The 23,049-nt window shown below is 39.1% G+C and overlaps 1 protein-coding gene across 1 annotated transcript in view; it reads left to right on the top strand.

The window, feature by feature from the left end:
* Positions 1 to 21,504, top strand: part of cdk15 (cyclin-dependent kinase 15) — an 86,091-nt gene extending 64,587 nt beyond the window's left edge. Inside the window, exons 13-14 of the mRNA XM_066688167.1 lie at positions 878 to 1,020; positions 18,067 to 21,504. Of these exons, the coding sequence (XP_066544264.1) occupies positions 878 to 1,020; positions 18,067 to 18,179 (256 nt within the window). The 3' untranslated portion in view covers positions 18,180 to 21,504. The remainder of the gene's footprint in view (positions 1 to 877; positions 1,021 to 18,066) is intronic.
* The last annotated feature ends 1,545 nt before the right edge of the window (positions 21,505 to 23,049 follow it).

The following is a 23,049-nucleotide window of genomic DNA, read 5'->3' as shown; positions in this document are numbered from 1 at the left end:
TTTCTTGAACATGACAATGAGTTCACTGTACTAAACTGGCCCCCACAGTCACCAGATCTCAACCCAATAGAGCATCTTTGGGATGTGGTGGAACGGGAGCTTCGTGCCCTGGATGTGCATCCCACAAATCTCCATCAACTGCAAGATGCTATCCTATCAATATGGGCCAACATTTCTAAAGAATGCTTTCAGCACCTTGTTGAATCAATGCCACGTAGAATTAAGGCAGTTCTTAAGGCGAAAGGGGGTCAAACACAGTATTAGTATGGTGTTCCTAATAATCCTTTAGGTGAGTGTATGTGAGTATGTGTGTGTGTGTGTGTGTGTATATTAATATAATCATATGAATTGTGTAAATGCTTACAAAAGTAGTGGAATGGTCCCGTATCCCCACATTCCTCTATTACAGTATAAATATCTACCTGTCACATAACTGTCTGTGTCCTGACGGTAGCCCAGGTGGAATCTGCACACAATCTGCCCTGCTGGTTTTTGTCCCAACCTAGGTCTTAATTGCTTAATTGAATGGTATATTGCTTTGTTAGGTCAATTAAGGTTTCAATTAAGCAATTAAGACCTCAGTTGGAAAAAAAACCAGCAGGACAGGGGCTACTCCAGGACAGGTTTGAAAACCACTGTGTTAGGGCATGCTCTGTTTTGTGCTCTGTGTTTTCTCACTGTTGTATTGCCTGTTTCTGCCACATGCGATCAACTGGAGTTTCCTCTTGGTATGTCCAACATACACATCAGCATAGATCGGATGCAGTATATTTTTTAAGCTGGGCAAATCACCACAGGACGCATTTTCAAATTAATATTGTGTGGACACCCTGGACTACAACTACCCCTCCAATTCCCTTTCTCTGTCCCCAATTAGACTGGGACAGCTGCCCTACAAGGCGGAGGACCTGGCCCACAAGCTCCTGCGCTGCGTCCCCCGAGACCGTCTGTCTGCCCAGGAAGCTCTTCAACACGAGTTCTTCGGCAGCCTCCCCCCAGCGCTGCTGCAGCTGCCTGACAGTATGTATATGCCTGCTTCTCCCTCCCTCCTTCTCCGGTCCACCTGCCTTCCGTCCAATTAAATCACATTTGTCAAAGCAGCAGGGAACCCTCCTCAACCGCCTGAGATAATGACAAGAAGGCACTGTAGTTAGTGCCGGCTTCTCAGGGGAGATGATGAAAGATGCAGCAACATAGGCAGGGAAGGGAAGAGGGGGGGGAAGCATGGGAGCTTTATTAATGCATTTATTTTATCCATACACCGTTTGGAAGCTTGGTCCATGCTCATTAAAAATATAGAAATATCGAAATTATAAAAATGGGATGCCACTCACCCTGTTAAAGTGTTTGCTGCCCTGCGTGACAGAATCCTGTACTGACCTCCTTCTTAATTCTGCTGGTTTAGGCCTGGTCATCTGCATTGCAAACCTCCGTACTGACAGAAAGGTGTTTTCTGTTTTTATTGTGTTTGCTTACAATCTCTTGTGTTGTGTTCTTTAGTGGAAAAACACTGTATCAGGGCAATTTCTGCTGATTCCTATGCATCTTGGATCAAGTGGAATTTTAGGTTTTTAGTGGAACCCAGGATTCCAAAATCTTGGAATCCTGAAATTACTTCATATTTGAATATTCACTCTCTAACAGAAATAACCAAGAGTGTTGCTGGAATAAATACAAACAGATCCCACACAAAGACACTTGTTCTTGTTTTCCAACAGGTAAATGTGGTTCATGGTTATTTGTTGTTGTTCCTGACACTTTCTCTGGTAAGAAAATGTCTGTTAATGTCTCTCTCCTATCCATGTTTCCCTCAGTGCTACACTGACTCTCCTAGGGGAGTATGTTCTCTTACAGGGTTAGCCCGGTATATGTGTCAATGCCTATACAATCACAGGTGTTGCTTGACAAAGACGAACTGCTGCTGTAACTGTGGTTTCACTTTGCCTGTACTTCCTGGGCTGGAAGTCCAATAACACCTGCGTTGCTCGTGTGCATTTTGCGCATTCCACAGCTCGCTTTCAAACGCCTTCCAAATATAAAAGTGTACCTGTCTTCCGCAATGAAGGAAACGTTGAGTTTGCCTAGTGACTCATAAATCAGCTTCGCTCCCAGGCCTGTCACCAACTTGCAAAGAGAAAGGAACTCTGAATTAGCTTCCATCAGACTCTACTGTCAACATTACACACGTCGCACGGTTCCCGAGACCTTGATGGCCCCGTTCAGGAGATTGACGACTGTCAGAATCAGAAAACATGCAGTTCGCTCAAAATTAGTAGCGCTTTCAAAAGTTTCCGCTTTGCTCTGCCTAAGTCGGATGGAAGGTTTGGTCTAGCTTTTCCCTACATAGTCATCTGCATTAAGTTTGACAAACTCCCTCTGTTGCATCATGCTTCTAGTCTTATATGGCACCAAACTACTATTGCTAGAATAAACATTTGAAGTAAAAGAAGTCAAAAACGAACAGGCAAGAAATAAAAACAAGCCAGATAACCCTTAATACACTTCACTCCGCTACAATACTAGTTGTTGCTTCGGTGCTGCAAAAGTGTTTTCTCCGTTGTTCTCAACCAAAGAACAGGGGCAGAAAAAGGCAAAGCAGGAAATTCAGAATATAGTTCCATTAAGGGTTCAATATGTCCAAGGAATTAACTGTGTTTGGAATGAAAACCAGCAGATACTGGGGTCTCCCAGCGCCACAAAGGGGACCCACTGGTGTACGCTAAAAATATAGTGTAATAAATAACCTTGTGTGGCTTCAACTTTTAATGCACTGAAGTTTTGAAATGTAAAAAACTGGAGTGACCACCGAAAGCATCTTCAGGACATGTTGTCTGCATGTCTGGTATCTCCGTAACAAAACTATACACTATTGTATTCAGAAAACAAACGGCCTGCAGATGAAAAAATGAAAACAGATAAAAACCTTCTTCCAATGTGAGTGAAAGCACCTCTGAATGAAACCCTGTTGTACACACGGATTTCAAGGCGAGCTTCACAGTGATTCCTTTGTTCTTTTTTAATGAGAGATTTTCGATTTAAACTGCCATGGCGCGCTCAAAGGAAACGTCTTTCAGTGCCTGAGAGTGTCGCCGATGATTTGAAATGGTAATTCTCTGCCATATATAGAAAAGCTATACGTTCCAGAGCCAGCCTGGTTGCCTCTGGATTAATGGAGAACTCCATGGATGAATTTCCACTATTCTGGGGACGTTTGGTTCCTATTCCTCCTGTGTCTTACTACTTGTTTGGAGGCCTGTGTCCATGTATACACAATACTTCAGTATGGGTCTAATTTCCCAGGCTCTCCCCCCTTGATAAATTGACTGTTACTTAGCACACCCTTGAACGACAGGCTCCCCTAGGTTCTCCTCAGACCGCAGCGGGATGCTAATGGGGTGTTCAGAGGAGTGTCTGTTTGGCAGGGACGTTCTTCGCAGTGAGATCGACTGTGCGATCTCCGTGTTGATTTTGAAGAGCCGTGCCGCAGTACTTACCCAGATTAAACATACACACAATCAACAATTATCGTTTTTATGGTACTGTGAAAAATTTTGGAAGTTCTAACACATAATCATTATAATCATGTTAATTATATATCCGTCTCAAAGCATTTACACTGTAAATTTGAAACCATGTTGTGCAGTGATGTTATTACTGGAGTAAATATTGGTTCTTAAAAACTATACTTATATATCAATTATATCTTTTCACAGCCTAGAGAGATATGTAAAAATACCAGTTGACTGAACTAAGATAAGACCAGAGACGTGCAAACCTTGGACTGACACTCCCTTGATTTGAACTGGAGTCTGTATCATTTTCTCTAGGCTGAAACACTGCTCAACCAACCAGATATAATTGATAAATAAGTATAGTGAATTAAACAGATGTATTCAATTCAATTAATCACATTTCTTCAAATACATAGTGGGAATACTTTCCACTGCATACTGTTGACTGGCTCCCTATACTTTTTATTTTTTTATTTTTTTATTTTAAGGGTGCCATTGGATTTCCTGTACATATAGGGCTTCATTTTCCAAAGTTGGTAAAGAATTTACTATGAGTAATGGCAGTATGTATGTTTATTACAGTTGCTTACACTCACATCTTATCGCTCAAAATGGTTGCTCAAAGGCCCCATAAATTATCTTAATTTGAGATACTGCCAAATGTAATAAACTGCTGGTCTTACTTGCTGGAATAAACCAGTGGCTAACTTCGGATAATCTGGTCCTATGTGTCCTATAACTTCAGAAGCACTTCCTGAAAGACCAGTTCTGGTCTGTTCATCCCCAATTTCTCTGGGCCTGTGATTTTAAATGGGTATGTAGGTCACCCTTTTGAAGCTGCAGGCTCTTAATAAACAGGATAAATACAATATAAATCACCCTTGTTCCCAGGACTGAAAATATGTCTGTTTGCAAGACGGGCTGACAGTCCAGACACTTTTTGGTCTGGGTGTGCTTTATAGTATGCAGTAGCGATAAACAAACTAGTGGGACTTCCAAAAAATAAGATAAAGCCAACAGACAGGGCGAAGGAGGCCATTTAAAGGGAACAAACTTCACTGCAGAGAAAGCAAAAACAAACCTTGTATAGGAACATATAACAAATAAATTAATGACTGAGTGGTCCCCTGATAAGGTTTTGTTACTTATTTGTTATGCTTATTCCCACAAACATTACAAATAATTGGATTCATGTCTTATATTAAGTTTAATCCTGTATTTTTTCAGTCCTGCCAAGTATTTGCTGGTCACAGATAAATAACTAAGACATGCCTAATAAGTACTTAAAGGAATTCACAGTTCAAGTGTCAGTCTGTAAAAGCCAAACACACGGCAACACTTGCGTAAAAGAGACGTAAAGTGAGCGATTATATAGTCTTCAGGTGCAAGTGGGAAGGACTTGTATAACTGTGTGCCTTGGGATTGTAAATGTGTGAATCTAAAGTTACAATTTAAAACAAAACAACAAATACACTCATTTTTATTTGTATAATTTGGCCACTTTCTTTTGCTTCTGTTTATTAAACTCTCAGCTCCATGGTGTAAAATTTAGTTAGCAACAGAGTTGGTTGCTGATCCCTGTCTGATCCCTTTATTTTGCCCACCTCTCAAACTCAGATGCACACAGACCCACAGAGGCTGCTGAGCTGCTGGGCCCAGTTACTTCAGTGTCGGGGAGGGCTGTCTCAGTTTTGATTCCCCAGCCTCCTCATTTAGGCTCTCCGTACTGCCGGGAGATCAAGCAGCTCCATGAGAAACAGTGAGGCCAGTGTGGTCCACCTATTTACTGTAACTTTTACACTCTTCATTTCTGCAATTTCCTTGCCAATTCTAGTGAGCACATGAAGTCGTAATTCCTGACAAATTCTTGCGGTTAACTGTAGCCTGTGGGCGTGTGCTTCTATTTTATTACACACACTGATAACTCTTCCACTGAGTCTTTTTTTTTTTTTTAATCTTTTGAGGATTGAATTTTGTCAGCTCCACATTGTTCTGTAGCCGCATTAAGTCTGTTTTATCTCTGAAGCCGAGATCTCTTTCCTCTCTTTCAACGTGTATAGCTCACGAAAACAGGGGATATCAGATTGCAACACAGAAGTTCGAGAATTACATATTAATAGAGCTGGAGAGGTATTGTGTTGAGGGGGAATAGATGTGCAACAGGGGCTGCGTTTGCTTCACAGTGTTAAATCTCAGAAATACTGGCCAAACCATAGTCAAAGTAGCTGTAACAATGCAATGTGTGCCTACACTTCAAACATGTGCCACATGTTTTTTAACGTTTTCTCCGATTGCGAAAACATTTTTGGAGGCATTTGAATTCAATAGCCATAAACAACACAGCGGTATTAAATGAGTTTATATTATAAATTGTTTGTTATTTCTAGGTTTTAAGAAAGGTCCGAGATCAACTTAATTATAGTCAGAATCAGCACTCAACAGTCCAATACAACTCCCACATCAGGGCAGCATCATTCTCATTCGCCACTAGTCCCCCTGAAGCTTAACAGTGTTGGATCACCAGCTCTGGTTTCTCTTTACATGAGAGGGACTTGGCCTATTGCAGGGCTGGGGTCAAATCGACTTTTTCAATTCCAGATCCCTTTCCAGACCCATTCCAAATCCCAAATTCCAATTATTGTTCCCATTGACATAGTAAGCTCCTCTGGAATTCGAAATAAAGTAGAAAAGGAATTACAAATATAACTGGAAGGGAAAAAGTGGAATTGACCCCAAACCTAGCACTCTGTCAGCTAAGCCAATATAATTATCGTGTTAAGTGATGTAAATAAATGGTGAATATTATATTACATGATATTTGTATATTAGTCCTGTGCGGGGATGCAGTGGATTAGCCCATTCATCTGCACTGAGACTTCTTCCTGGAATCCAAATGAAGAGGCTAGGACTACATCTTGCTTGCAAAAGATTACCGTATTTCAAGGAGAAGGCTCCAACCAATAATTATATAATCACATGCATGATGTAAGCATTCTCCACACACACACACACACACATTATTCCCCTACATTGTTTCTTTGTAATTAAAACAATAATCAGTCATCATTTTGCTGCCCATTACAGCAATTTCAAATAGCAAACTACCATTGAACCCTGACTCCCTGTTATAACTCAAACACCATCCAGGTGTCAGAGGGTTCATCGCATATGTTATATATATATATATATATATATATATATATATATATATATATATATATATATAATTCTTGTATACATCATCTATCATCAGCCAGCTCTGCAGTATGTTTCAGACGCGTTGATAAACAGAAATATTCAGCCGATGTCTTTGTAAAGGAACAGTAGTGCTTTCAGGCAAAGTGCTTTGAATAGCAAGGGACTGGAGTTGGTGTTGATTTTTGACGAGCAGACTAAATAATCAGAGACTCCCCTTTAGGTTTCCATATCCTCCAGTCCTGTTGTTGGGTAGTTTATAGACAGAGCGATGTATATATGTGTATAAGTATCTATATATATATATATATATATATATATGTCTGTGTTAAATTTCATAAAGAGTTCTGTAGAGGCTATTCAGAGGTGTTTTTTGTTTTTGTATTGCTGATTTTGTCTTCTCTCCCTTCCAGACATAATCAAACCCCAAACCTTAGTAGTAGACCAATATCCCAGCACTGCTTCCAACCCACCTCCATACCCTCAAAACAACATCTCCACTCTGGCAGAAGACCAGAACACAACATTTGGAAAGAAGGAAATCAAATACCTTCCCATATGCTGTCTCTGTGAGACAAACAGTTAAGGAAAATGCAAATAAAAATAAACAGGGAGCAAAAATATTCCTTAAGAAGTTGCTTAACTATACTATGCCTTTTAATATGGCAGCTCTTGTCAATTGCGGGAGACTCAATTAAATCTGTATAATGAATGATCGTTGTGGCTCTAGCTCTCTCCCTCTCTCACCCCCTCTCTCTCTGTATATATATTAAAAAAAGATAAAATGTGCTCCACTGACAAAAACAAGATATCTTGTAATCCTGCCAGTGCCTGACTGTATTATTTATTATTTATTTATTTTTATGCGGGAGGTGAAACGCGGTCATAATTATGATAATAAAAGCCACAACAGGAAAAAAAAAAGAAGCTGGGAAGTAATGAGGCCTCATTAGTGCTACCATTTCATTATCAGGGACAACTGGCTGCTGACAGCCTTCTCTGCACTGACTAGAAGCCTGAAACCGTCGCTGGCTTTAAAAGCTGTGAAATAATAATAAAGAAAGCTCCTCCATTGGCGCACCTGTCAGGCACAACTTCAGTTTGGTTCCCAAGTTTCCTCCCTTGGTCCCTAATTGTGGGGTAAACAATAACATAACAGACAGATTCAGATTTATTGTATTTAATTACTACCCTTTGGGAGATCTGGTCCAAAAATGCACTGGATTTGAATTTAAATTCATAAAAAATACATATTCTTGTTTCTTTTTATTTTTCTATTTTGTGTGTGCTACAATTAAAGTCTACTCAATATTCGCTATTAGCTGCCATTTAAAAAAATGTATCACATGCTGAGTAGTCTTAGGACATGTGGATGTAAATTTAAAAAATATATTTGTTGTCATGGCACACATAAAGTGCATATTTATGTTACAGTCTGGTTAACTGAAAATGTATCCCAGCATATTGCTTTCATAGCGATAGCCATACGGTTGAACTGGGTACATTTAGTTTATTTTAATTTAATGGGGAAATTATGGTGGAAAAAGTTACAAATTCACAAGCAAATACTTTGGCAGTCCTATATAAACAGTGAAGGGAGGTCTTGTTCACTTTATTATGTTCTATGTCTTATTTTTGAACTTAAATATTGTATGTGCCTAAACCAAGACATCCCGCCTGCACGACTTCCACCTAATTATACATTTATATAAAATACAGCAAGAAAAGAGAGAGAAACTGTGTCACATGGCGGCCCCTCTAGAACTTAGCTGTCCTTAAGGTTGGTACTTAAAATGTACAGACGATTTTCAAAAATAAACACTGTTTCATTCAACACGTCACATAGACAGAAGCCAACAGTAAGACAGTTCCTTTCAGACAGTAACTTTCCTGGTGGGTTTCAAAGCGCATTCTTTAAAACCTAAAGAAATATACACACAATAGCAATATGGGCCTGCTAGTCAGGTGTTTCTTTCTGGACTAAAGAGGGTCCCAGTGGTGTTGTGTTTGACAGGTACAGATTAATTATTAAAGGAGAGTCCCTTGGGAACATACAGAGAGAGAAATCCATGACCTTCATTATGCAATTTTGATTCACCAAAACTTGACATATTTCATAAATCTATCTCTATGGTAATTGCTGAATCCCAATATACACATATAGACATATATAAAGAATATGTATCTATCAAGCAAGTGGCTATTTTCCTTCACTGTTTGCCTGAGCAGAGATAAATTATGAAAAATATGAACCTGGAGTAAAATGTGCTTTTTTCAGTGTTGAATTTATGTTTTGGCGTGTTTCTGTTTTTTTCCCCTCCCAAAACAAATTTGGACTCACGAACAGCAAAAGGTACACAGTGTCTCGGTCCAGACGTTTGCGAGATGATTTGTAACAGTCAGCCTTGTTACTCAAAAGTGTTTCTTGGACACGACTGATGTTACAGGAATTGCAAGAATTTGTTTTGCTCAGTGCGCTTGGATGCTGAAGGGAATTTTTCCCAAACTTGAATACAATACAGAGACTTTATTACTATACTGCAAAGGAATAAAGATTGACAAATAAAAACAAGCAATGAAAATAAACTGATATAAAAACCAAATAAGAGTTTGTGTTAAGACTATAGCAAATATATATTGCAAAAGTTATCTTTATTAAGCTACAGAAGAGTTGAAGTGGTATAATAAATATCACCAATGCCTTTTCTGTATTTTAGAAAGCAAAAGAATATAATAAAATACTTACACGTGCATATTTCAGGCTTTGTAAGGACAGGATCAACAAGTGGATTTAAAATAAAAGTTAAAACTTAATAAGAGAGCTCTTGCAAGCCTTTACATAGACCTGGTGCTCTTTTTAATGGGCTGGGTTCTATATGAAGTATATATTCCTCACAGTCAAATTATATAGTTATATAAATACACATAAAATCAATTAAATCAATGTTCAAAGTCCATTACTTAAAGGAAGATAAGGTAAATTGTTTACTCAACCTTCGTTACCAGGCAAAGAATTTGGCATAACAATGAGTTTACAAGGAAACAGTACAACAGTTAACAAGCGGAGCAGTGATGGATGTAGGCCAAGGTGTCCGCGTCTCCTCAATAAAGCACACAAACTGTGCTTCAAAACACACCTAGACAAGTCTGTGCACTTCTTAGTCAACATCCTGTGGTCTGGTGATTCACAAACTGCACTGTTTCCAAGATTAGGGCCAAGGGTCTTCGGGGGATGAAAGGAGAGGCTGACAATTAAAAGTATATCTTAAGATCTGCAAATACAATTCCCTCCTGAATGTTTATGCTTGGTTGCAGTTCTGACTTGGTGTGGTGCTGTTTTATCCCCCTAGAAGAAAGGCAAACTGTTGCCTGAATGAAGTATATTTTGGTTTCATATCTCATGTTCATGTTACACTTTTTCGTGTTCCAGCACGGCGTTGAAGGGTGTACAAATGTCTCAGTAATGATTTATAAAAATGTGTACATTAAATTAAGTCAAAGTATATTTGTCAATTTTGCACTGTACTCAAGTTGCAGTTTCAACTACAGTATAGTGAAGTATTAAACTTTTTTAATTGCATAATAAAACAGCACGAAAAGCAAAACCTACAACTACGATTCATTAAAATATATTTTAAAAATATGGAGAAAAGAAACTGCTTAGGTCCTTTAAAGCTGTGCTTGAGGACTGCTGGGAAATCAAACTAAATCAGCTTGTGATCTTGGCGTAAACATCAAATTAAAGGAAAGGTCCCACTAGTTCTAAAATCAAATTTGTATGCATCTTTGTGGGTTGTTGTAGTGTATTAATAAGTTACAGACCACTGTTCCAGATCGAGTCCTTAAATAGGCAACTTAAAAAAAAAAAAAAAAAAATTAACAAAAAATAAGGCCGGATATCAAACTTCAGCATGTGTAAGATCTCTCGAGTCCGGATGTGTCGTGTCATAACATCCTAAATAGCGGAAAAACTAGGAATCAGATTTGTGTTCTCCCTTATACAACATTATTAAGTAAATCAAGTCAAATATTTTTTCCCTCCAGCAACAGAGGAGATTCATATGCTCATATGCAGAAGAGATTACAAATAATGCAGTCACGCATTCAGAATAATATAACGGCAATCTGCGACGATCACTTTGATCGCCTACGCTGGTTTGTATGAACTGATTAAGCGGCACATGTATGGTACAGTGTGTGCGTGTGCTCAAGGTAAATAGTAACTTTCATATTCCAGTACAATCTGCATTAAATAATTAGATTTCTATTTTGCAACGACAGGGGTCGTTTAACACTGTCCCAGCACTTCAGCCTGAGGTGACTGATCCACCTACAAATAATAATAATAATTAATAATTAATAATACATTGAATGTTATAATATCTTATAAAGACACATAGAACTAGATTTTAGAACGAGTGGGACCTTTCCTTTAAATAATACTTTAATGATATGTACCATCCATTTTTATAGACAGTCTGGTTCACTGTAATAATCTTAATAACTGCTTTTTTTAAATACATCTAGATTTAAAAATGTTTTCCATAGTTTTACAATTGAATTAACTGAATTAATTCCTTTGAACTAATTCCCCTTCAAATATACTCCTAAAGCCCTTCTTTAAACTAATAATGACCTGTCTGTTTGTGTCAGTAGTTGAACAGCTGGTGAACTCAAAGGATCTGTAATATTTAAACTTCAAACATTACAGACACACACCCACCCATACATATGTTATATTTAGGTATTTTATCTCATTTTCTAGTATTGTTACACATTGTCTGCTAGAATGTAATTTATTTGCAGCTTTGTTTTATTGCATCAACTGAAAGCCACTCTGCTTAGCCCCCAAGGAATTAAGTCACAAGACATTTCTAGAAAGAAGATAAGTCACTGGCTGGCTAGGTTGCAGAACTCATATATTGCATATACTTGCAGACCTACAGGCATATATTTGCATACTGTATATATAAAAGAAAGGGAGTTGCATGTTTACTTTGTAATTAAGTAATTAGGAGAATCTAAAATAGTTTTTGGCCAGGCCCCATCTGTACAGTGCTGTGACACCCTCTGCAGTAGTCAGCGTCCCTTGAGTCGAGTCAGTCAGGCACTTGAAAGCTCAAGACGCATAAACGGAGGAATTCGCACACTGGAGAGATGCTCCGAGCGGAAACATTTTGTGTTTGCATGGCAGAAGAGTACGAAATCTGGAAATGAGGTGAAATTCACTGTGCCGGGTAAGGGAGGAATGTTTCAACGAGAAGGCGATTCCAAATGTTTCCAGGCTAATGTTAAAGGAACAGCAAGACATATATTGAGTTGTATTTCAATTTAAGGTTGTACAAACAGACCAGTCCTCATATTCTGGATTGCTGCATGAGTAAGGGAGGCCCAGAGAGCTCTAAGAGGACAGCACTCCAGCCAATCCAAAGCTTTAGGCCAGAACCATATATCTATATAAACATAAAAACACTATATTAAAAAGATTGGGACAGCAGAAAAACATACAGTTGTGCACAATTTCTAACGGTGAACGGATCTTTCGTAACAGTGATATTAGTAAACTAATCATTATCGGGAATTGAGACAGAATTAAAAAATATGTGGTCGGTGGATATTGACTGTTCACAGGAAACAGAACTGCGACCTTCCAACTTATTTCAAGTGGGACGTGAACCACATTGCAGTCGAAGCTCCAGATTACGCAAATGCCACAAGACTGACGAACGGAATGAGTTCAGTCAGCGAGGGCGGCGTGTGGCTCAGAATCCATATGCTTTATTTGAACCAGGTCTCGAGGTTAGAGCCAGGGCCTGAACCAAAGCACAGCCAGTTCTGTTCTGCTTCTGACTAAAGACTGTATTTTTTCTGTGCAGCATCTGTGCTAATATTAAGATGTCAGCAGTGAAGTTGCCTGGGTATCAAGCCTGCCACAAATCCATGCGATACTGTCAACCCCCCACTGGGCCAGCGCTGGGGAGAAATTATATTTCAGTTATCTTCAGGAATACTGGGGGTTCAAGGTAGCTGAGCCTTAGAAACACGTATTCTCCCCCTGTGCTCAATTCAAAGAAAAAGAAAAAGACACCAAAGCACTACATGAAAATACAAACAAATCACCAAACTGTTACTTAGGACAATGAATATACTCTTAGCTTTTTGAGATGCAGCATTTTTTAGACAGTTCTATTCCATTAAGGTCCTTTCTAAATACACTCTGGATTTGTATTTCTGACTATCAGTGAAAGCTTCAAAGTATCAGATAATTAATGAATTCTCATCTACTTTTCCCTCTCTGGCCCCTATAAAAGAATATGCATCTTGCATTTCTTACATTAGCTCAGGGCCAGCCCTGGATGTTCTGCCACAGTTCTGTCCGCAGTTCCAACCAGGGGGCGGGGGGTGGGTATGGGGGGTGCTGACGGTTTCTTTCACGCTAATGGCAGGAAGGGGTGGCCGTGTTTCTTTCACGCTAGCGGGGGGGGCTGGCGCATTCATAAAATACTACAAATAAAAACTGCACTCATTTGGGTGCCCTATGGATGGACGGCGCCCCTAGCATTTGCCTATTCCGGCCCTGCATTAGCTACTATTTGCAATTCGATTTTATGCTGACATTGTACATGTATTCGGTATAATAAATTTCATCCCATACAGTTCACACTTGATATTTTCGAAAATCATGGCAGCCTTTACCAGCCTCAAAGCTTGAGGCACGAGTATTTTCCCGGGAACCTCGAATCTGAGCAGATGATTGAAATGATCTACTTTCTTGTTAATAATCTGACGGGAATCAGCGTATCAATAACAACGGGAGGCACAGGGCTGTGTGAGAGAACGAGTGATCACCTTGCCAGTTCTGCTCAAACCCATGTGCCGATCGAGGGCTGTAATGTTCGGGGAATGTAGCTCCCCTCTGGAGACCTGAGTCATTTGAGGGAGCTGGGCTGGTGGGAATGATGCAAGACCAACGCGAAGAGGACTTGACCAGGGCGATCCCGAAGGAGAGGATTGTATGAATTCCAAGAGTGTAAAACAATGAACGTAATGAAGGGAGCTGGTGTTTAACAGTCCGTTAGCCCTGCTGTAGCAGTAGTAGTTGGGGTATCTGGGCTAGGCCAAATCCTGGGCTCTGGGTGGCTCCAGTTTGATACACACTCCAATCCCAGAGGGCCGCAGTCATAGCAGGTTTTATAAGCCTCTTTACATCAGCAGTACATTAAGGAATGGGGTTGAAATTAATCAAATACCTGTGTATTAAGCGCTGAGATTGTAGGAAGAATCAAAGAGCACTGTGGCGACCAATGGACCACAGCTGGACATTTCTGCATTGACGTGTACCTGCTTTGATTGACCCCAGGTTCCCACCCAAAGACATGAAACGGTCTGACAGTCATCTTCTGTGACCAGAGGAAGTTACACGATCCCATCAGCAGCGCAAATGATCCACACGACTTTCGCAGTGTTCATTACCGGGCTCAATTTGTAAAGCCTGTTCTCCGACAGGAGTTACGACCAGAAACAGGAAACACAACAACAAGGGAAACAGAATAAGAGATCTGACACGTACTCGGGTCTCACAGCAGTCGACTACAATGAGAGTTATAACGAGAGCCTACGCACACTGCCGCGCACGCTGTGCTGCTTACTGCTGAGTGGCGTGCTGTGCCCTAGAGTCACAATTCCAGCAGCATGTGGGTTTAACATAATTGTCTTCCTCGACTGTCCCTGGAGCTTTTTGTTGTTTCTCGTCAAGCGTGTCTTGGGGAAAATAGGTTGGCCCAAGTCCTGCAGGTATTTACACAACACAGCGATACGTCTCCATCAGAAACACCTCAAAGCCTTTAAGTGAATTATTTACTCCTGGAATTTCTGCTCTCCCCCACTGGCAAGGTAATTATGCAAGTTATCAAAATTGATCCCATACGCCACAGATTTCTAGTATTTTCTCCATATTTAACAACACATCTGTTATGTTAAAAATTTGCTGTGCTTTAATGGGCTCTCACAGCTATGTTCTGCTGGAAACCTACAGATAGAAGAAAAAAAACACAAATTCATCACATCCCACTGCTGCTTTTTATTTGGGAATGCAAAATCTGATGGGTAAAAAGCTTTGTATCCCAAGACTACTTATGTATACTTATATTTATGCATGTGCTTTAGATATTTCTGTAATAGGGCCAGTAGAGAATGACTTTGGGAGATTTATAAATGTTTAAGTTTTTAAATATACAGTCACATTTTTTTATTTTACAATTTCTTTACCCAAATTGAAAAAAGCCAACTGCGGTTCTGCCCCACTGGCAATTCCAGCCCTTACTCCAGTCTCAGACGGATTCTAGTAGAACACATGTCTTCTGAGATGCGAGTCTGTTTTTGTTTCAGAGTTACAGATCTGAGGAGGTCACTGTACCCAGTTTGCTTGCTGTGACAGAAGGATACCACGACTGAAACATAGGCCCTTGCTTTACTCCAGTCCCTCCTGAAGCTTTGTGTAAAGAAGTACCCCTTGTTTAAGTCCCTGCTCTTCATTTGCAAGTGCCCCATGTCCACAGCATCCTGTGCTCAACACTTATAAAGCAACACTGGCACTGGCCACAATGAAAGTGGCAGAAACTGGACTAAAAATGGCAACCTCCCCATCTATGCCAACACTGAAGGTTAACAAGGATGAGCCCCAAGTTTGCTAGGTGGTTTAGCTATACATCCTGAACCTCTCAACACATTAAAGCCATTTAAGAAAAAGTAAATCATGTTATCAGCTCTATTGTAAGTTTACTAAAGACACACAATATTCAGGCATTGTTAATAGCTGGTTTAGCAGTTAAAACATAATAACAAGATCTATACAAATATTTAAAGTTATCCCATTTTGATTGACTCTGCTGTTGTAGCGTTTTTTGTTTCCGAATGACAAGATTTGTTAACGTTTGTATTTAAGAATATATTATAATCTGTAGCCAACCATGTTTTACTACACAGGCATTCCTGAAAGGGTGGGCAGTATGGAAAGAAAGGTTGCAGTATCAACATTTTCAGCTTTTATTTACTAGCCTGTTGGGATGTCTGTAATTTGAGTTTTTCTATTAACTCTGAAACACGGAGACCACCATGATTGGTACAATCAGCACAAGTTGAGTGCAAGTTGCCACAGTTAAGTGGTAACAAATTCCACTTGTGGTTGTGTTAAGGAAAAACACAGTGCTAAAAATACAGTGATAGTTGAAATTCCTGTTGTTCATGCCAAAATACACAAGTACAATTTCTGATTGACACTTGTTAGAAAGGTAAATCTCTCTACTGTTTCTCTTCTCAGTATTTACATAGAGGAAGACAGAGATGGAAATGCTTGTTTGCTATAAGTTTCCATTCCATGGACGTGTTGATTTATTTTCCGCACTTGTGAGTTAATTTCTTCTTGTTGCCACAGGGGGAGAATACACTTGTGAATTTTTAATTTTTAGTTGAAGTGTTTGTGCTGGACAAGTCAGAAATGATCACCGACTCCTCTAGGAGAGCAGAGGAAGTGGTCAACATGCCTAATGCATGACTAAGACTGAGACTATCAATAATGTACCTTCAGGAATTATCATTTTTTGTAATTAATATCTGCCTAATGGGTGTTTTTCATTTACCCATGACTTTAACATTTTGCAAGAAATGTGTGTGTGGCCCAATTTTCCTTTGGATCGACTTTGCATTTACTGCCAGTTTGAGCCAGAAAATCTTAACGCTTAACTACTCACAAGAGCACGTCTGGGCAACGAGACTTAACTGAAGTTGTTAGATTGAGTCACATTTTGGTCTGTCCGTATTTGTATCAGGAGGGCTGCAGTGAAGATGCCCTAAAGTCATTATTAGGCTAATTAGTGAAGCATGTTTAGCAGATGGAAGAGTCTAATGCATTTTGCAACAAAAGGAAAATAAAAAAAGATATGCCACATAAAGCTCCATTAGTAGTAATCATGAAAGATATTGGATCTTTGTTTTGTGAAAAGCTATAAAGGATATAAAAGCAGATGAGGATCACTTAATACACCATTGTGAGACTATTTAATACACTGGCTGGCAATTGAAAATAAAATAAACAGCAGTGTGATTTAGGCTTGAGATGATCCATAAAATGTGGATACAATCATGTTTGCTAGTAAGTCTGGCCTGAGAAACCTGATGCTTATAATACGTTTACTTTTCTTAACCTTTCCTTACTTTGACTTACTGTCTATAACTTTCATTCTCTAATGATTCCTTCATTTCCTAATTCCCCTACTGTTATATACCATTTCTTTCCAGGTGAATTTTCTAGGGTATGGTTAGTGGCATTTGTTGACATTGTCAATGACATTTTATTGTTTAAATCACCATTTATGTACAGCTGAAAAGTCAGTTGAAAAGAAAAATGATAGATAGATATATAGATATACAGATACAGATTTATTTCACTAATTATCTATCTATATCAGATACCCTGTGAAACACTATTGGTTTTATTAGCAAATATGTCTGCTTGTGGTGCAGTTCTTACAGTTATGCACTGGTTAATAAACACAAGCACAAATACAAAAAAATCCAGTTGAAAGGTAGAGCAGAGAATGCAATGCAATTTCACATTGGATGGTTTCACAAGAAAAGGAAAATAAAGGAATAATTGAAAATGTTTGCTCAATGCATTGAGAAATTGAAGAGCAGAGATCCTCAGCCCTCTCGTGACATATCTTCTCTGAGTTCAAAATGACTCAATTGAACTCTGAAACTGAAATAAAATAGCTTAAAATTGGCTTTGTTCCACATTAATTCTCTTAATGAACCAACCAGAAGATGCATGGGTGCTCCAAAGAGCCATGTCACAGGTTGGGCCCCATCGTCCGGTCAGCCCTGGATTGAACCTAATTGACTGTGACCAGGATTGCCCTGCAGGCTGCTGTGCAATTATCCGAGCACTGCTGGGATTTAGTGGCCTTAAGCTCGGCTCGGCTCTCCTCATACTGCTGTGTACCAGAGATTAATAACTGAAGATTCATGGAAATCAGATTGCCACTGCCACTTTGATCCACCTCAGGTTCTACCAGCTGTATGCACCTTTCGAATGACAGTGCCGAAACAGAAAAGCATTTGGAACTGTTACATAAACTCTACATGAACTTCTCTGCTATGCAACTTATCTCCACATAAGCTAACCAGCATGAAATAACCAGTACCAGGTATTGGCTGATATACAGCAGCCTGCGACTTGGACAATCTGGGAGTGCTACGCAATGGGACTCTTATTGCTGCCCGTTCCAGATAGGTAGAGTATGGAGGGAAAACACTGACAATGATGAAACCCTTCTCTTTGTGTTTCTCTTTGTGTTTGTAGCCACATCCGTCTTCAAGGTCCCAGGCGTCAGGCTAGAAGCAGAAGCCCGGGACATATTCAGCCCAGGACGCAAGAGCAGGCCATCTCTGGCACCCCTCACCAAGTGCTGGTGACATCCCTCAACCTCTGGCGGCCAGGGTCAAAAGATCAACTGGAGATGTCGCCAGCACACAGCTCCAACGTCCTTGTTCCTGGACACAATTGTGCTAGATCTTTCTCCATAAGAGCTTCTTTGTGAAGGGCTGAAGCTACACAAGGCACATCAATTCCTTTTTTTCCTTCAGCCTGTGGAGTGAAAACCCCTAAAGGGCTTTCCTGAAGAATGCTGGTGATTGAGAAGAGGAGAAAAAAATAATACTGGCTTTCACATGTTGTAGACTGTGGATTTGGAACTCTGAATGTGGCTGTAATGGTTTTAGGGATTTCCAAGTATTGAAAGTGGGATCTCTGTATTTCCTTATTCTTGTACTCCAAACATCATTACATTGTATGTGGGGAGCAGAAGAAAAATCACAAAAACTTTAAGCAAATCTCCTACATGTTACTAAACATTCAATACTTAATTGTTTCCTTCCCTTCCTGTAGAAGACAGCAAGCAATGGCATTATTTTATCCTGCTTGCTGCCAGATCGCAGTAGGATTACAGCCCTGGTGGTAAGAACTACTTGCCTTGTTTCACAGCAGCATACAGACTCCAAACACTGTGCATGCACTGAAATTGTCCAGTTACAGTTGGGTCTGTGTTGCTGAAATAATGCTCTGCCTTAGAGCACACTGCGATTCCCTGCCAGACACTGCTTCAGCAAATCTCTATTAGCAATTTGTAATCTTTAACATGGTCATACTAAATCATTCCCATTGTTCTTCACACCAGGGCAGTGTTTCCCACGGACCACTCAGCCGATGCAAACGTTTCTGTGGTTTGCATATCTCTAAATACCAATATTACAAAATGATTCATATTACTGGGTCATAAAAACTTTTAGTTTTCTTTAAATACAGCTAAGGTTATTTTTAGGGAGTTTAGATCATATCCCACCATTACATATAACCATAAAACCACTACACCTTAATCTCTCCCATTTGCCATCCTAATGGGATGGGTGGTGAGTGGATAGGAGAATGTCTGAGAGAAGACTGAGCTCTCTTTAAAACCTTTTTAAACAGCTAAATCTGACAATTGCACTACAGGAGGATAGAAATGTGTGACCCTTTTTGTGTATTTAATACATGGGATGTATTGTAATCTGTTATTCTCTATTTTAGTCTCTAATCCAAATAATTTACAGTTTGAAAATATATGTTGAGATTAATTCCTACAAAATATTTTCAATTTATAAAATAAATGTATGGATTTCAGACAAAATATATTGAAAATAAATCCCATATATCCCAAAAGGGGCCCATATGAAAAATAGAATGATCACACATTTCTAATATATATTAAAAATGTATGCTCTGCATGGGTTAGCATGGCATTTTATAATTACAAAACATTGACAGTTTAGTTTCAGCTTTGATAGGTTTGCCAGGCTTTTCTTACCTCCCTTCTGAACTATTGTTACTCTCTGTTTACCTGGCATAAAATCTTAGTAGGTTCCAGCTTGTACACAATAGACACATGAAGCTCTGATTACCCTGCTGCTTGCATCCCTGCACTGGTTACCACTCAGATTTTGAATTAATGTCATTCTTATCTGGATCTCCTATCAATTCCACATGCTCCTTCCTGATGCTTACGATCACAGAAATGTGTTGTGCTGCTGGTGCAAGGTTTTATCAATCACCACGACCCAGGGAATTTAGCTGCTACATGCCTCACTTTTGGAGCCCTTTTGCAGACTATATTTAAAATGCTGAAGCCTGGGAATCTTTTAAATCTAAGGTGTAAACATTTGTGCTTCTGTGTAGTGGTCTGTCTTTTATTTAGAGTTTTGCTTTCTTTCTCTGAAGTACCTGGTAATAAGGGCTCCACAAAACAATGAATTTGACCTTATTGTCATAATGGAGAAGCTAGGTAGGAGACTTTGAGAAGTGTTTATTGATCATCTACTATTATTATAATGTAAAGTTTATTTTATAGTAAGCAAAAAATATGAACAAATGTGTTCAAAGTCAAACAAAATTAGTTTAAGGACAGCACAAGTTGCGTTCATCTTAACACAGACAATGTGTTGGAATATTGTATATATACAGATATAGATATAAACAACAGCAAAAAAAGGTTTCAATGAAAAGAACCCTACCTGTCAAAACCATGTATTCATCTTCTTAAAAAGGATGCTAATTTAGCTGAACACATTTGAACACATTTGAAATGAAATTACACAAAAGTGAGCACCCTATACAAAATATGTCACAGTATTATTAACACATATTTAATGTGAGGAATTCTACACATTTTTTAAGAGTGATGATTTAAGATGTTTGAGATTCATTGTCTTGGTTTTAGTTTCACATTTTGGGGGTGTGCGGTCATTGCACATTTTAGGAATGTCGTTTTTTTTCCTGCAGAATGGAGGGGATTTCAAGTTCCAAGATATGACATAGGAACCATATATAGCAGGTTGGCATGATCTTTGCCTACATACAAAAAAAATTGACAATAAGCCCAATATTATTTTATTGAAATCTACACATAACAATGTCTAACTGTACACTACAAGAACAATAATTCTCATTTATCACAGCTTTTTACACAATACAGAACATGAATTAAAGTATGCAATAATACACCTTGGCAGATCGAATGCTGAATATAAGAACAGTAGCTGCAGTGTTTGGAAATAGGTTTGTGTTTAAAATTAGATGGGAGGTCGTTGTTTTCAGAGTGTAAAAATGTCAAATTGCGCTCCATCGTTTCAGTATCTTTAACTGAGAGGGATGCAATACCAAATATGTTTTTGAAACACTAGGGCTAGGTTTTCTATAAGAAACTGCAAGGTTAGTGAAAATAATGGACATACAACCTTACAACCTTCTGATAATGCAACTTTAACCTCACAAATGTAAAGCAAAGATAACACATCAATCATCTTTATCAACCGCTAACCCGTTCACATTGGTTTGGCATTGAGTGGATTCAAATCCTCCCTAAGTGTAATTTTTGTGGCGTTGTCTGTCTGTTGTCTGACCCATACATGTATTTATTTTATTCCAGTGTCTTAAAACTTGCGTAACTGTGGAAATTCATGCCACAGCTGTAAAACCCCTATCCCCTGGCTTCTTCCTACTGTAAATATTCTGTTTAAATGGATATTAAAGACGTGATGTTTAGCTTGACAGTTTGCAGTTCAACAAATACAGATTCATTGTAACCTGGGATGTCAATATGCCTGAGGATTTCTACTGTCATGAATATTTATGACTTGCCACTGTTTATTGTCTTAAATAAGTGTATATACTTGATATTAAACGTGTGGGCAAGGAACATGGTCAGCATTGCCTGGGGTGTTTGTGTCTAAACAATAATGATACGTGTGATACAATAATGTCAAGGTGTGTGTTTCACTTCACAGTCAGATCAACTGGCTCAAGTATGTGAAGTCTAGCAACAAACAAGAGATTCTAGTAGCACGCTGCACTTCGAAAAATGAATAGCTTAATCAACTCCACATGAACCAAGGAGAGCCCAGAAGAAGTCTCAGGTATTCGGCAGAATGAAAAGTCAGTCCAAACAAAGACTTCCAAGTGAACAGAGATCCAGACCAGAAGCAATGAAGTGCATGGAGAGACAGGACAGACGGTAGGAGTTCGGAGGCACAAGGTGGGAATGTGTTGCACACTCGGAAAGCCAAGAAACTCATCAGACAGGCTCCTGAGAGACCTCTGTTATGTGGCTGCTGTCTCTCAGGAGCCTGTCTGATGAGTTTCTTGGCTTAATAAAGATAAGCGAGGTGGGTTGAATAACTCAGCATTAGTTAGGATCCTGTTACTTATTGCTCGGTACTTTAGATAAGATATAACATTTACATATAACATTTATATAACATATAACATCACATACTAGCTTTTCTGGATGGAAAATAAATTATTATTATAATAAATATTATTAACTAAAGTATTTACATGATTTGGACATTGTTTTTAGTTGTTTCCCCTCTTGATTTCCCCTGTGGCTTTAGTTCAGGGTCAAAAGTTCAGTCAGTGTAAAAGCAAACATTAAAAAACAAAACAACTGAAGAAACTGCAACCCAAGTGTGTGTTGTAATAAACGCAATATGAGGCTCATTACTAGTACATGATTTTTTATCAATGATTTTATAATGATCCTGCATCTGTAAAGATGCTTATGTCTTTAATGGGCACGATATCCACTCTCTCAGTATCTAAGTGCCCTTGACTCACCCCAGTGCATCATGGGACTGTATGATTTAGCACACTTTTCACCCAAGCGCGTTCCTTTCCAGTTCCAATTCTAAATGTCACTCCCAGTTTAGCCCAATGCTTTTAATAATCTACTGCAGCATCCCTCACAAGGGAATACTTCATATGAAGTACATTCCCGTCATTACATACTTGAGTTGAGGGAACCTGTTTCAGCACATCGTAATAAAACTTTATTTATAACCAACTTTGGACCTTCTGTCCGTGCTTGACATTTGCAATACTACAGTGGTCTGCGCTAGACAATGTAGTGTAGTCCTATCATTTCTGTCATGATTAACTGGATCCCATGAAAGAAAGAAAGAAAATCCCCCCAGACCTGGCTAATGTACTAGTCATTATTTGTTAGCCGCACATATTTAAAAATATATCTTGGAGATTAACGTTGGCCTCCCAGACTGAGGGAAAAAAAAAAAACTTTCTGCACAGTCACACGTTGTCAAAATCACTTCGATCCTTGACCCTCTAACCATCTGCCCGGTTCCCAATCTTTCAAAAGCGCTCACGACCCAAGGTAGGCCAGTCGTCTTAACCTCTTCGCTTCTGATCAATGGCTTGTGACTGCTGTGGGCCGACAGGATTTACACAAAATACAAA

Source organism: Amia ocellicauda, chromosome 16, assembly GCF_036373705.1.
Source record: "Amia ocellicauda isolate fAmiCal2 chromosome 16, fAmiCal2.hap1, whole genome shotgun sequence".
NCBI lineage: Eukaryota > Metazoa > Chordata > Actinopteri > Amiiformes > Amiidae > Amia > Amia ocellicauda.
This window is presented reverse-complemented; position numbering and strand designations above follow the sequence as displayed.